At 43.2% G+C, this 15730-nt stretch overlaps 1 protein-coding gene across 1 annotated transcript; it reads right to left on the bottom strand.

Annotated features, from left to right (window-relative positions):
* Positions 1 to 703: 703 nt before the first annotated feature.
* On the bottom strand, positions 704 to 15507 carry PRPSAP2 (phosphoribosyl pyrophosphate synthetase associated protein 2). Its single transcript, XM_086760002.1, has 12 exons — positions 15243 to 15507; positions 12740 to 12859; positions 12365 to 12515; positions 11893 to 11945; positions 11716 to 11782; positions 10543 to 10715; positions 9496 to 9611; positions 5883 to 5938; positions 3414 to 3562; positions 2619 to 2689; positions 1766 to 1912; positions 704 to 1395 (listed from the first exon to the last, which is right to left on the bottom strand). Exons 3-12 carry the CDS (start codon positions 12481 to 12483, stop codon positions 1237 to 1239), a joined length of 1110 nt encoding a protein of 369 aa, XP_086616128.1. The 5' UTR covers positions 12484 to 12515; positions 12740 to 12859; positions 15243 to 15507; the 3' UTR covers positions 704 to 1236.
* Between the last annotated feature and the right edge of the window lie 223 nt (positions 15508 to 15730).

Genomic DNA, 15730 nt, shown 5'->3' on the forward strand with positions numbered 1-15730 from the left:
ATTCCACCACCGTCTTCTCGGCACCTGGTCAGGAACTTCACGTCTCCAGGGCTGGAAGCTCGGTGTGGCAGCCAGCCGGCCACTGCAAGAACAGCTGGGAAAACAAACCCGACCGAGCTCTGCGCTGCGGCTGTAGTTTTTAGCTCACCCGTACCTTCCGCCCAGGCTACGCACCCCTGACCATTTACCTGTGATGAGCCGATTGGGATTTTACCAGCTGCAACCTCTGCCCGCGCAGCATTCCCAGCTCCCTGTTGTTCCCTGACATCCAGCCACAGACGCAGCTCCCTCCCACGCTCCCCGAAGCAAAGCAGCACGCTGGAAGCGTGCCGTAACTGCCAAATCACAAGTAATCTGAAAACCTTTGTGACAGCACCTGCAAGCGGATGCTGAAAGGTTGTATTTTACATTTCACAAGGCTGCTCAGCAGCAGAGGGCTTGAAAAATGACCACGAGCGCCCGTACTGGGGAAAAGCAGCCTCTCCTCCCCAACCGCAGGTGTTTTGCTGTAAGAGCAAGAACAACACGTTACCTTCCTTACTGCCCACGCGCCTGAATCCTGTTCATGTTCCAAAGTAACAGATCGAAATAAAAAAAATTAAAAAAAAATCCATTCACCTCTTGATTTCTTCCGTAACGTTAATACCTGCAAATCATTTTTAAGGGGACAGACTTTAGAAGCCAAGTGACCAGTACATGAACATTTTTAGAAAGCTCACACAAAACAAATCTTTATTCTTTGTCACAGAAAATAAATACAGGTGCATATCTCATATGCTTTTCTATAAAAGCACTCCTACAAAATCACTTAACTGCTTACAACCGTACAACCTTTTTGGCTTTTAAAATGTAAATATCATACAGTCACTTCATTTTATCATCTTTTAAAGCACTTGTAGCAAGCAGCTTTGGAAAACAAATGCTTAATTTAGAAGCCCAATTCTTGCCTCAAGTGTTTTGTGGTTTTTTTCCACCGTGTATGTAGTGCAACTAACCTAAAAGCAACTGGAACAGTTTTTTTTGTAAAATGTTTATTACCCAACCTCCCCCTTCCCCCAAAAAAAAAAACCTGCAAAGAAAAAACCAGCTCTTAAAAACGGTTCTACCTTGATACTTAAAAGAGAAAACAAAAAGTGGCTCAATAGAAATATTAAGGTAAGCAGGACGCTTCACAGCTCGTTATCTGTTCGCTTCCAGTTTGGCCAGGGGTGTTTTTATTCTTTAGAATAAAAAGCATTAATCATCCAGTCCTATATTTCTGAAAAGGTACGACATGGACTCCCCGTTATGGATCCTGCGAATGGCTTCCGAGAGGATCATGCTGATATCCACAGTCTTGATTTTAGGGCACTGGAGTTTTTGTATTTCGTGTGGAATTGTGTTTGTAACAACCACCTACAGAAAGAAAAAAAAATGATCAGAAAGACGTAGCTCCCTTGTTTTCCACCTCCCGTCCAGGTATCCATGGAAACTAATGGCACTGTCCTGCCTCTCTTTCCTTCTGCCACAAGGTACAAAAATATCCCCCACACCGAGGGGAAACGTCTGCTAACGCCGGCAGTCCGACATCTCACTACTTCCCTAGTTTAAGGACACGGAGATGTCAATATTTTAGCATACAATTACACGGTAAGAAAGTCTGAACCCTGAAAGCTCCCAGCTAAATTCTTAATGCCAGTATATTTTAATAACCACATCAGGAAAAAAATGCTTTCTTAAAAAAATTCCAAATTAAAGTGACCAGAAATTCAGAATCCACGCTTACTTCATCGATTGCAGACTCCTCTATCAGCCTGGGAGCATCTGAAGACAAGAGGCCATGTGTGGCCATTACAAAGATCTTGTAAGCCCCCCTTTCCTTCAGCGTCTCGGCTGCAGCAAGGAAGCTGTCAACGTCATCGATAATGTCATCCTGTCAAAATAAGACCGAGTCAGCCAAGAGTCACAACGTCCTCAGATCAACACAGCACACCCAGACTGACATTACGTCTTCAACTCTAACAGGTTACAGCCAACACAACGTTTTTATTGATGCTGTTCTTCAGACATTTGAGCTAGATGGTACCTGTGAAGGAGCAAAAAAGCAGAGTGTCCAACACTACTGCAGCATCAAGGAGCAGAGGGATTGCTCCATGAGGGAAAGAGGGAAAAGCCAAGACAACCGACATTCATTCAAAAACCAAACTAACAGCAAACGGACCTTTTCCATGACAAGCCCAGAGATTTCGCTCTGCTTCGGAAGAACCACAGCACAGCATCGGATCTACCTCACTGGCACTTCTAAGCTCACAGAACAGAAGCATGGTGATTTCCCCTCATCTGATGTCTAAAGCGCCAACTGCAACTCCTCACCTTCAGAGGCAAGCACCTAAACAGAAATTTATCTGCCCTATTCACAGAAGTAAGGTCCAAACGCTGCTCTTCAGCACGGATCACTTCACAGCTCACACAGTCGGCTTGTGCAAGCGTGCAGAATACCGCCTCACGGTGTACACGTGCAGTGTCGAAAGCCTACCATCAGCCGAAGTTTAGTTGCCGATACAGCAGAAAATCTACTTGATTTCTGCAACTTTAACATATTAAATATCATTTATCAAAAGCTATGGCATCTTACTTACCACGATGATGGCGATTCTTCCTCCTACATCTCCAACAACTGTGATGGGGGGCTTTTCCTTGGGAATCAGCACTGATTAACGGCAATTTTTTTTAAAGAGGTAGAAAGGAGAAAAGAAAGAGAAGGTTTATACAATTTACTTCAAGTAAATGTCTGCTTTGCATGGGTCACCACTGTTACAGAGAGAAGCGAAGCAGCAACTATTTCAACCATCACAGCACCACTGGGAAAAAACAGCAGGATTTTAATACATAAATGAATTTTTTTAAGCTTAGCCAAAGTATTAATTACATTCATTTACACTCAAATTCTTAACCAATTCAATTAATCCTTAATTTTAGTATAGAGAACAGAGTTGCCTGCAGACACAACCAGTCCAATCACCCTCGAGATCCAAGCTAGGTTCATGCAATGAAGTTTTGCTCGTGCAGCTACCGACCACATCCACGTTCAGCAAGGTCTCTCTGTCAAGGCCAACGACACTATACAGCTACACACAAACCCAGCTTATTAGCTCTCCCAGAAAATTCCAACAGGAAAACTAAATGGCAAAAAAGCAGGGCCTTTCTGCCAGGGGCTCTTCTGACTAGCCGGAACGACACGGCCCCTCCTACATAGGGCACACACTCCTCGCACAGCCTAGCGCTAAAACCATGGACAAAGAGATCAAAAGGGAATTTTTTTTCCCCCTCCTAAGAAAGAACCACTCCTTTTTGATGGTCCCTCACTGCCAGCCCCATCTCCCAAAACCACAAAAAATCGACAGGTGAACACTTTCACAGCCAAACTTACTTACTGGGTATCTCCAAACTGGGATGAATAGCAGCTACGTTTTTGGCTGTAGGTGGCGAGTGTCGACCATCCACCATGTCAGACTCCGCGTCTTGAGCTTCCCCGTGAATCACGGCAATTCCCAACCGCAAGCGCTCAGCAAATGACTGTGCCCTGTAGGGAAAGGGTTACAAAAAAAAAAAATAGAAATACATTAAATTTAAAATAATTCAAATATATACAGTGCTAATCTAGTTCCATTTTATTTCTAAAGTTTCAGAGGAAAAACGGAATTATCCTAAAGTTTTAGGAAAACACATGGAAGAAGCCACTTGTCCCTTAGAATCCTTCCACCAGGCTTGCAAGAGTCGGAATAACCTTGAAAGTACCCCCACTGGCCTTGAAGCAGCAGGATAAATGCTGCAAGTCACAGAATTCTGGTAACTCCTGTTTTGCCCAACTGTGAACAACACACTTGTTAGCCTTCGGTATTGCTGAGATCCCACACTTCAGTAGGTCTCACCCAACAGTAACTGAGAACAGCCTAGATGTCTGGATTGTCTACGTTTAATAGGAAAAAAACAGTCACATGAAAACAGAAAGCACGTGTTCAGCTATTTATTTTTAGCAAGATGTGTGCTAAATAAAGACAATATCCCTGACCTTGGATATCCTACGGAACAGAGAATCGAGACAACCGTTTTGCCTGACAAGCCCCTCTTCAAAGTTAAACAGCCTACGTTTTCACAAGATTACAAAGAGTTCCTTCACCATGCAGCATTTCTTCAACTAAAATGAAAAATGTATGTAGAGAAGCACAAGGTTAGCTGGGGGAGTGGGGAAAGCAGAGCATCAGGAAAATAGGAATCTCATGGACAGTGCCTGTATCCCAGGTGCTGGAAGCAGCAAGTTAAAATTAGCAGATTCATCCTCCCTTACCTCGGCATCTAGCCTAAGCCAGGGATCCAGCCCCCTTCTGGCCACAGGGAGACCCGCATGTCCAGAGGAGTCTGTCCTAACTCTAGCATCTCCGACCTTGGCCTGAATCACCTCCTTCACACACAAGCCTTGTTTCACTATCAAAACAACTCAAAGTCCAGAGAATAATTCGTCCATCATGATGTTGAGTTAACTAAAAATTAAGAATCTTCTGCTCTGTGGCTATCATACAGTTAGGATATTTTTCCAAGTGGTTAACTACAGTTCAGTTGTGATTCCAACCATATTTATCTTAAGAGTTGTGACTTAGGAGGCATAATCCTACCAACGAAAGCATAACAATGACTTTACAATGCAGTATTAAACTGAATAAAGTTCAAAGTAACAGTAAAATGATTCAGTCATTTTCTGGTTAGCTCTGAAACCACAGAAACATTCTGAACTCCACAGGTTCTCTTCCACAAGCAGACATTCATCTAAAAAGTGTTCTCCTTGATTAGGCTGAAGCATTCAATCACCCTTTTCCACATATAGTGCTCAAACGCTGCTCTTAAACGCTCACACGTACAGGAGAAGACGCTGAACACCACAGCTCTGGGATCCTCTCCTACACCAATCCTTACGTGTGCAACTTATCTGTCTGATCAGTGAAAGGCACGTGGAGACTATTTGCTGGCATGCACAATTACTTGACGAGCATGAAAACGCTTCAAACATCTGCCTACTCCCAAGAGGTAACACTGACACCAAGTAAAAGAAACGGTCAGAGACAAGCAAACGTAACGTAACTGGCCAAAACAAAAGAAAGATGACAAAAGGTGTTCCCCCCCTATACTTCTACAAATTAAAGCATTTCCGATTTGCTACATAAAATAACAATCTTACAAAGAGTATCATGATTCCTTGGCATGAAAATCTAAATAACTTTTCAACAAACTATTAGTTTGTCACCACAGCAAGTACAGTATCTCCTAAACCATCATCTAACTCTTACACCACCTGCTGAGAGCAGCGTAATTCCAAAGAGTTTAGGAATAGTCAAACAAAAAGCTTCCTGGATGAAGAACAGTCTTTTAGCCAACAAGGACTTCACAATCGAAACCACCTCAAACATCAAATCCTGTTTCACCATGCTAGATGGTAAGCCATCGGTATTTAGGATCTGATCAACCATGTTCTAAGTCATGACCATGTTAAACAACTACTTTGGATTAATGGTGCTATACTTCCAGCCATTCTTCTTCGTTTACAGTAGGAAATTTATAATGTAAATGCACACAAATACATTGTGATCAAGTATCTTCTTTATCCTAAGCACCGTATTGATTTACCTCATCTTTTTGGTTTTGTTTGGTTTTGTTTGTTTTTTTCTTTTTCACTCTCCTTACACATAATATGATTATAGCGATGACGTAAAAATTACACATCTGACAAAGTAGAATTGGGAGAGATTTGAAGGCTGCATCTTCTAATTACTGGATCTCTGTCCTTCACTTGATCACAAAACCACGATAGAGATTTCCTGCTCTAACACAAGAGAGCAGATCTTACCCACCTCTTTGCAGACGCAGGTGATTTGGCCACAATTACAGCATTCCTGTAGTCTGGTATCTGTAGTAAATAACAGATAGCAATGTCTACTTCATATCTTTAGACAAACTTAAACTCAGTAAGAATCAGAGAACTTTATTTTGCCAGAAGAATTTTAAGCATCGAACATTTTACCTAACATAAGAAAGCAACCTCAAGAATCCATGGTACATGATCAGAGTTCACAGCTCAGTAAAAACAGGGATTTAGAAAATTCAGGTTTTAACTTACAACTGTTTCTTTCATAAACACCATGTTATATTACAGATTACGCAAAAGTAACTGCTTTAGAAGAACATCAGGGCTACATAGGTAAGTGTTAAAAGAAACAGGAAACCACCAAAATTGAAGTTTCCTGTTCAACTTAAACTGTCCCGTGTGTGCACATGGCAGCCCTTCATCGCTTGAAAAGAGAGCATTTCACCTACTCCCTAGTTTTAGGGTTGTTTTTCAGAGAACACACACACACACAAAAAGTAAAGCCTCTCCATCACATACTGACTGTTTCTATGGACAAACAGGAGAAAAACTATGCATTCACTGCACTGATCCTGGAGCCACAGCCTAATACTGCTGCAAGCTGTCTTCCACACAGATCAGCACCAGAGGATGCTGCAAACGCTGACAGCAGCAGAGCGGCAGGGCCAAGATATCCAGGTTTCATTTTGAGGTCTGCTGGGTACACCAGTCTGCACGTGCACAGCCTACTCCAAAGCGTGCTGCCCCTGCCCTGCTCTCACACCGCCTTTTCACTCCAGACTGCTCCTCTCCATTTAGCCAGCACGTTAGCCCCCATCTCTCCAAAGTTTCATACCCTAGTCTCCATTTTCCCTGCGAGCAGTGACTCCACATCAGACTCGTCTTTCCTCCTCTGTAACTTCTTCAGCACTCCACCACTCGCCCTTCCAGTCCTCCTTTCCAACAGCAATCTATGCTCCCTCTAAGATCTCATCTCACCCCCTTCCCGGCAAACTCAGCATTTTCCTTCACTGTGCTGCCTGGGACGATCTGTCGAGCAGCACACAGAGAACCTGCCTGTCCTATCAGTTGCCGTATCAACAGTCCACAGCCTCTCAGCTGCTGTAGCAAGCAAAGTCCCACAGAGCACATCCAATCCTCGGAATCCCAGCGTTAAGGGACGGAAGACTCTTCACTAAATACTCACAAACGGATCTGTTACAGTTGTAATTTCAGAAATTTGGGGGGATGGTACCCCGACATGCTGCACCCAAGACATCATCTTGGTGTCAGATGTTAAATACCCGTTCCAAAGCACAGAAGTACTTGGTTGTTTTCAAACACAAGCAAGGCAAGTTCTTTCACCACCTTATCCTCAAACACACAAACCACACTGGCTGAATATTTCCAAAAGCACTCTACCAGAAATAGGCACGGGAAATAAAAAATTAAGTTCTGAATTTGGGCATGGGCCTAACCGAGTGAAAACAAGAGCTTCTCTGAGGACGTGTCAGACAACATTAATAATCCACAGTGCTACTAACTCCACCTATAATACTGGGAATTCAGCACGTTCTGTCTTCTACAAACGCTTAGTTATACAACCGGCTATTAAGATTAACACGATGGAAGGTATGGACAAGGCAGGGCCTGTCAGCTGACATAATAAAGGCTTTGATGTTGTGCAGACATCATTGCCTCATTTTTCTGCTGCCAAATTATCAAATTTGTTCTCAGCTCTTTAAAAATTAAGCCAGGAAGCCAGAAATGTCATCCAAAAAACAGTAAGGCATCAACAGCTCCTTATAACAGAGAGCTATGTCACTCTAAAATGGACACATAGGAAAGATAGAAGACACTAAATATTAAATATCTGCTAAGCATACAAAGGAAAACCACCAAATCCTGTTTATACCACGTTAATTCACTGATCAGACTGTCTTCATCCCAGAACACCAAGTAATTCTCTTCACACCTACACATAAATTCACAACAGGAACAACTACGAGCCCTCCCCTCTTACCTTTCAGCTGAATGCTTCTTAAGCGACCTCCATTCTTATCAAGCTGGACTCTATTTCAGCTATTCAATACACCCCATCACAACTCCCATTTGAAACATTTTTCATGCTTTGGCATTCGCAATGCAGAACACAGAGCAAGCTGCTGCCACCATGAACTTGAGACGAATACTAAATTCTTCCTGAGCAGCACTGGATGAAACTTCTAAGATATTAGATGCGACCTGACTCGTAAACGTACTTGCCAATACAGATCCCGTGTGATCAGACACCTCCAGTCAACTTTAGTTTTAGCAAGTCATCTCAGGGACAAGCAGAGGGATGGAGAAATAAAAAACTGAAAGCATGTTTTAAGACCTCTCTACACATCCTTCAGCAGATCTCTAGAGATGTTCGTTTGTTAGACTGCACAGCAGTGCCAGTCAAAGCTGCAATAATTCTTTCTAAACTGCTAAGAGTTCATACATCCAAACGTGCTTCAAGACCAAACCATGAACGTGATCTTGTCATGGGCCATAACCCATACGTTCAAGCAACATGTAACGGCACAACTTGTCCTGCGTCTGCATATTTAGTTTGACACTTTTTCCTTTTTTAACTTACGAAGTGCTTAGAATGTGCCATACTTCTCTCCTGGTATACAAGATGAACAACTGTGGCAAAGCCAAAGCCTGGAGTTTTGCTCTATCCTCCTCTTTTACTCCAGTACCAAATGAAATTATAACGATAAATTCAAGTGCTAACTGATTCCCCAAACAGATTTTAGCACTATTCTAACAAAACCATGTTGGTGTGTTTGAGGCTTTTTTGGTTGGTTTTGTGAGGGTTTGGGTTTTTTGTTGTTGTTGGGTTTTTTTTGAGGCATTCGTATCTCTACAAAAAGAAATAGCTTGGATTCAAAAGTAAGAGTGAGCTAAACTTTTTCTCTCACCAGGAAGAAAGCATTTGCTTTATTTCACATTATCATTAGTCAGAGGCATAATATGCACCTTACACCTACAATTATCATTTGCACAATTTGTACATACGAATCTACCAGTAGCACTTCTCAAAGCACTTATAAAAATAAGACGGAGACATGGACGCAGAGAACATCAGAAGTTAAGCTCCTCAAGTCAAGACACGCTGAACAAACAGCAGGTGAAGATCTCCACACAAGACGACATCTGTTCTGACTTTCAGAGTGTGATCAATAGGCTTCCAAAGTGTTTTCATAATGCAATATAAATTACACCTACACAAGCAGTCCATCCTATAAACATCAAGGAAATCGGAAATAGGAAAGGAAAAGGATATCAAGAGCAAGAAAATCCTCTTTTTTTTTTTTTTTAAATACTAGTTAGGGCAATATATCTAAGAAGATGAACAGCATCACTGCATGGATAAGAAAACACCAGCTCTTCATGAGAGGAAAACTTAAGCCTGTGGGGAAGAAAAAGAACCAACTGCCCCAACACCACTCCTTGCCCCAACATAACCTTTCTCCCTTTTAAAATTCTCTTTGAAGAGGTAGTCTTTTCACAGGAATTTTTTTCAGAAGCCTCGAGACATGACAAAAAATAATTTAAAAAAACCAACTGTAATAGCAGGCCTTCCTCACCTCTTCTTGGATGTACTGTAGTAAAAATGGAGATGCTCTCAAGTTATCAACCGGAATATTGAAGAATCCCTGTATTTCCTTCTGATGTAAATCCATGGTAATAAGATGAGTTAGTCCTTTAAAAGAAAAATAAAGGCATATGGAGAAGCACATCAAAAAAAGTAAAAGAGACCAACACACACTTTATTTCTCTAGTAAGTGTAAAACAAAATCTCTAAGCTGCACTAGAACAAGAACACTACACTTTGTGAAAGTACACAGCGTATTAACTGTGTCCCTCTTAACTACACCAGCACTTCTCATGGTTTGAGATTTCTTCGGTGCCCTTTCAAGAAGAACCTCAGAGCACTCTGCATAATTGACTCAGTAGTGCCACACCGAGGCAGGTTAAGAGCTTTCTCCATTCGACGTGGGACACAATGGAAGCACTAGTGAGACAAGTTGTCCTATGCTACACAGCAAGACCCCCACACAGCTAACAGAGTCTTGGTGTCCTGAAATACAGGCCCACATTCTAATAATCGAAACACTTCTCTCAAAATAAGAAACCAGATCACACCATGTTCATTGTAACTGTCCATTTTTCCCCAGGGACAGAGTAAAAGCAAAGGAATAGAAGAGAAAATTGAATCATCTCATTCTCCCACATCATCTCAAATGTAAAGGACAGATACAAAGTGCATTCCTCAAGTGAAGAACAGGCTGGAAATGACAAAGCACAACTTTGGAGAGTCAGAGAGTGTTAGAAGGGCAAAGAGCAGCATTACGAGGATGGATACCGCAGCCCAAAGCAGCAGAGTCCAGCAGAGTCATTTTGCCAGCTCAGTAGGCCACAATGTAAAATGGCTGTTACAAGCCCAGGTTTCTTATGAACTCACCATTTGGAAACATTTCTAATTACATTCTCCTACATGGGTTTTAAACTCATGAAAAACTTGGCAGTTATTTTAAAACAGAATCCCAACTTGTGCACAGACCTCTCAACCTGACAGCTGACAGCAGGAGCCCCCACTGCCCTGATTATTTCATAACAAACTGCATTCTTACCAGCTTTGCACATCATTGAAGCCAGTAATTTAGAGACAATGGAGCCTCTTTTCCTCATCTTGCACTGTTTGCTGTACGGGAAGTAGGGAATCACTCCAATAATGCTTTTGGCACAGGAGGTTTTACAAGCGTAGACCATGATCAGGAGTTCCATGATCGTAGTATTCACATCCCTGGAACAAGAAGCACCTAGTTCTGTATCTTAGGCATTAAAATCCCGTATTCAACACAACATCTATACTCACGCCAGGGATTTCACCCCAGGGCAGTACAGAGTACGGTGACTGAGTGATCTTTGCTAAGAATCCAACTGTGCACTTCAGGACAGCAAGTATCCTGGGCCCAGCATTTTAATTCTCCACTAGAATTACACTGCATTCTCTTTCACCTGGCTTTTTTTGTGCAATTCAGCAGTTTTTGTTATACTATTTTCAGGCCTTTAGTAATACAGTATGTTGCTGTAACAACATAGTCCATAATTTATCTTCAATATATTTTTCTATTGTGCACACACACAAAAAAATTACTTAACTTTCTATATTGATAAACTTTTTAAAAAAAAGTTTCAGACTTTACAACATATTCCTCCATTGTTCAAGCCAACAGTAGACTAAATATTTAAGGATTATAATCTATTTTCTGTCCTAAATGAAAAGTCTGAGAAGGTTATCTTTTTAGGTGAGAACTGGTCATCAGCTAAGAGACCTGCTATTTCTGCTGCCATTAAAAAAAGAAAAGTCTTAGCATTTGTAAAGTTATTTCCACATTAAAAAAAATGTGAAAGCACGGGACACACCACCTAGGAAATTCTCCTCCTACATTTACAACCTTGTAATAGGGCTGGAGATGGGGTAGTTGAAAAGGGAAGAATTTAAAGAGAATGACATAAGCAAAAGAATGCACTCAGTGAAATAATGCAGAGACCCAGGGGAAAGTTTCACTGACAGTCACTGAAAATAACAGGGGTTAGCTTATACTGAAGTCGTCTTTGTGCACGTATTAAAAAAAACCCAAACAACCAAAAAACCCCACAAAGAGAAGCCTCTATCTAGTTAATCTAGGTTTATTATACTGCATCATGAACATAAAACGCGAAGAAAAATTAACACTGAAGCATTCCTATGGACAGTCCCTGTCAAAATGCTAAGACAGTGTCTTTGAGCAGTTACTCACTTTGAAACTGTCTGGATGATAAATACATCCTTTCCTCTCACAGACTCCTGGATCTGCACTCTTGTTTCTGCCAAGAAGAGAAAGATGTAATATTTGCAATAGCGTCTAAGGAAAAGGTAGCCAATATCTGCACATCATCGTTACGGAAGTTTGCAGTTTTCCCAATTAAACGCTCACCTCTGTTCGGCTCTTGATAAACCTGAACCTTCCCCATCTCAACTCCTAAACGCCTGCAGGAGCAGAAAAAAGAAAAATAGAAGTCAATATGGAAAACTGAAGGGCAAAACAAATGCAAAGCTCATACAATGCAAAAGTTAGTGAAAAGGCTGTATTTCGCAGGAGAAAACAAGAAAACCCCAAACCATGAGGACTTCTGCCACCATTACTTAACGCTATCCAAATATTATTTTCCCACGTTCTCTACAACCTACTTCAGCCAATCACAATCTCTCACCGAACAATTTAAACATAAGTTATTTTCTTTGTTATTGATTTGTTGAAATACACTGAGCAACACAGTACGCTCCACGCTCTTGTAAACCACAGCAGTTCTCCCATGTAACTTTCCTTAAACAGAGAAATCAGTAAAGTAAGTCCCATCACAGTAACACACGAGAAGCTGAGCTGCCCCACATGAGATTTTACTCACTCTGCAATTCTCTTCGATAGTTCCATGCACGACGAATTGGAATTAGCTGAAAACAGCACCAGTCCACCCTTGGTTATATTCATGATGGTCCCAATTTCACTTGATGTCACACAAAACATCAAACCTAAGTTGTTTTTCCACTTCTAAAAGACTGCAAGAGACCAAAGGTTTGTTAAAGTCACAACAGTAAAACCAAAGAAGAAACACATTTTCTGTTTAGAAAGCAAAGAGCTTCCCATAAGCCTGTATTTTCCAGCATCTTTATATTCGTTATCACTACTTTCACGGTGCCAGGAATGTATCCTTACACCACACTGTGACCCAGCTCAGCGTACCTAACGAGATGGCACGAATCGCAATCAATTATAAACTTACAAATAAGGATGAAATGTAAGGAAGAGTTCAATAAAGCTGGCAGCTGTAAATAATGACTCCTTGCACAATGCATCCACTTGGTGAAGCAGCTGTTGTCATTCTTTGATACTAATACTTCTCCTGTGAAAACAGAAGAAAAATATCAAAAGAAAATCTATACAATTTTTTTCCAAATAAAGGCGCAAACCACTAATCCCTCCAAGGATTTGATGGGATTCCATATTCACATTTTTTATTCTTCTTTGTAACATTACATTTTCATGACTACTTCTACTATAACATTTTGTTCAAACAAAATTAAAAAAAAAAAAAACAAAAAACAACACATTGACTAGCAGCCACTGATAAACCAAAGCAGCATTCAACTCAAAAAGTCCTAGGCTACAGCACATCACTTCTGCTGTATAAACAGTCAATCCTTCACCATCCATTTTAGCATTATGCAGGGGACTGAAAATACCAAATACAAGTGGCATATTTCAAAAAAAAGTAAATAGAATTTACAATAAATCAATAACTTCTTTCCTGCAAACACCTCCCTGCTGAGAAACATCATTATCCAAGAGTTGTATTTAATCTGTTCAAAAAAACCTGACTATTCAAGAGTTTCAATACTTTCAGGAACAGCTGGGTAGCTCTATAAAGAAACTCCTTCAGCCCACCTTTGCAAGTAGACACACTCTCACTCAGTTTGACCTTGTCACAGAAACTGTACCCGATTCATTCTCAGTTTAGAGCCAAAGTCAGGAACTTCCTAACAACCAATCTCTTCATGAAGCGTCTGTGCTACGCTCAATGATATGAGCAGGTGAATGAAAACCTGCCTGTCATCAAAACTTCCAAACTGTGCAGAAAGAAAGCACAAAGATTTCAATTTCAGGAACAGAATGTGAACAACTAGGTGTTTTGACTCTACCTGGTGTGCTCCCCTACAGCACCAAAGCAAAACCCCAGCCCTTTCAGCCTTTGCTCTCAGACAAGATAAAGGCAGTATGGTTACAGTCAGTCTAAAGGTCAACTATATCCCTCCCAAACTAAGTACTCAATAATTTAAGCAGAATTAAAAAGCTATTTCTCAGCTAGTGCCTCCTCCTTTGCTCTGCAGCACACTTACTCTCTGTACCTCCCAGCTGTTAACCAATGGCCATCACCTGTCAAATATTCACAATGGTGTTAAAGATACTCCTTGCATCCAACAAAGTCAGCATGCAGTAGAAATGCTTCTAGGTCTCAAACAACACCCGAAAGCACGCTGCTTGTGTGATTAGGTGGGAATAACACAGACAACCTTCAATGTTACCAAAATGTTCACAAATGTTTTGAAAACACAGGGTTTTTTTTTCCAATCGTGTTACCTTCTTTGCTCTGTGGATGAGGAGAGTTAAGAGATCCGCTGAGAGACAAGAGTTGCTGGTTCCTAATTATTTTTCAGGGTGCCTTTTACACCCCAGTAAGATATAACATATTCACAAGCAACACTGAACGTAACTCCTCACATAACCACAGGTCATGTGGACTTTCTTGCGCATGTACTTCAGCAGCAAGAAGCAGGCTACAGTGTGTGTGTGGCAGGGGGAAGTTGCATTTGTAGTGTAATACTGATGTATCAACCTTGAACCAGGTGTCAGGATGACAGCAAAACTCACAAAACTTTATTAGATGTGTAAAGACAATTCCACAAGGGTATGCGGGACCATAACCCTCCAGCTTGAGGTGGACAAATCTTCCACGCCTGCATCAGATTTGAGAGAACACATGCATCACAGAGTAGGCTGCAGCCAGCAAACTCCCACCTTTTCTTTTGGGCACATGACACAGCACACGTGATGATGAACACAGAAATTACTGGACTGGGTACATACGATGCCCTACGCCCACCGGCTTTACACCTCCATGAACTGAGCATGTCCACACAGAAAGCATCACAAGCAGAAAAAGACTGTATGCGACAACCACAGTACTGAAGAATTAATCCCCATGGGCTGGAGGGAAACTGAACCCTCTCGCCCATCTCCCCATGGGGAATTTCCCCGGCCCCAGAAGGGCCCTCCACACTAACCTATGCCCCTGAGCTAAAGGGCAGAGGGTCGCCCGTTCCACCCCACACCTCCCTGCAAATCCTTCAGGTGGGTTACACACCCCCCCCGGAGGAGAAGCCCGCCCAGGCACCCCAGGGTACCTGAGGATCCCTTCCCTCCTCCTCCCAGGGGAGCGGCCTGCGCACGCCGCAGCCCCCACCGTGGGATGAACACGCTGCTCCCCTTCACTTGTAGGGCTGGCGGACGGCGAGGAGCCTCCAGCCGCAGGAGAGGGACGGCCCAGGAAAGGGCCCCGCTCCCACAGGGTCCCTGAGGGGAGGGCGACGAAGCCCCTTCTTCCTCAGGCGGCGGAACTCCGTGTGGGGAAGGGGAGACAGCGCTGGGGAAGGGAGGGATGCCCTGCCCTCATACCGCCGGCTGAAGTGGGCTGGGCGGGCGGGCGTGCCCCTTTCTGAAGGCCTTACCTGCCGGCTCCGGCCCCCCGGCCCCGGGAGAAGGCAGCCCGGCCGGAGGGGAGGGGGAGAGGCAGAGGCAGCGGCGGAGGTCGGCCCCTCCGCTTGTCCGCTTGCAAGATGGCGGCGCCGCGCGAGTGAGAGAGGGAGGGAGGGAGGGTGCGCGAGGGGCGGGCGCGAGGCGGCGCCCTCCCTCCGCCCCCTCCCCGTTCCCGCCACTGCCCCGCGGCGCGGCCGAGGGGCGCTAGCGCCGGCGCCATCTTCTCGCTTCTGCCCCGCGATGCTGTGGGCGGGGGAGACACACGCACAACGCGGTGACCCCGATACGAACGCCGGATTTCAGCTTCCCCCCCTCCCAAAAAAAGAGAGCAGGATGGGTGGGTAACGCCCCCCACCGGCGTTGAGAGCGCCCCGGTGCAGAGTCCATGGGGTATAAACCAGTGGATGTCCGCAAGGTGCCGGGTTTCGGAGCTCCCACAACTGCATCTCTGTCAGGGGGA

The sequence above is a fragment of the Chlamydotis macqueenii genome, chromosome 15, assembly GCF_036417535.1.
Source record: "Chlamydotis macqueenii isolate bChlMac1 chromosome 15, bChlMac1.mat, whole genome shotgun sequence".
NCBI lineage: Eukaryota > Metazoa > Chordata > Aves > Otidiformes > Otididae > Chlamydotis > Chlamydotis macqueenii.

Bases quoted from the DNA above. Each gene is read 5' to 3' on its own strand.
- PRPSAP2 (XM_086760002.1), bottom strand. From the start codon at position 12,483: ATGTTTTGTGTGACATCAAGTGAAATTGGGACCATCATGAATATAACC. The intron at 10,716-11,715 runs GTGAGTAACTGC...TTCTTGTTCCAG, and splicing joins ATCATCCAGACAGTTTCAAA to GGATGTGAATACTACGATCA. The intron at 9,612-10,542 runs GTAAGAATGCAG...TTTCTTTTAAAG, and splicing joins TTCAATGATGTGCAAAGCTG to GACTAACTCATCTTATTACC.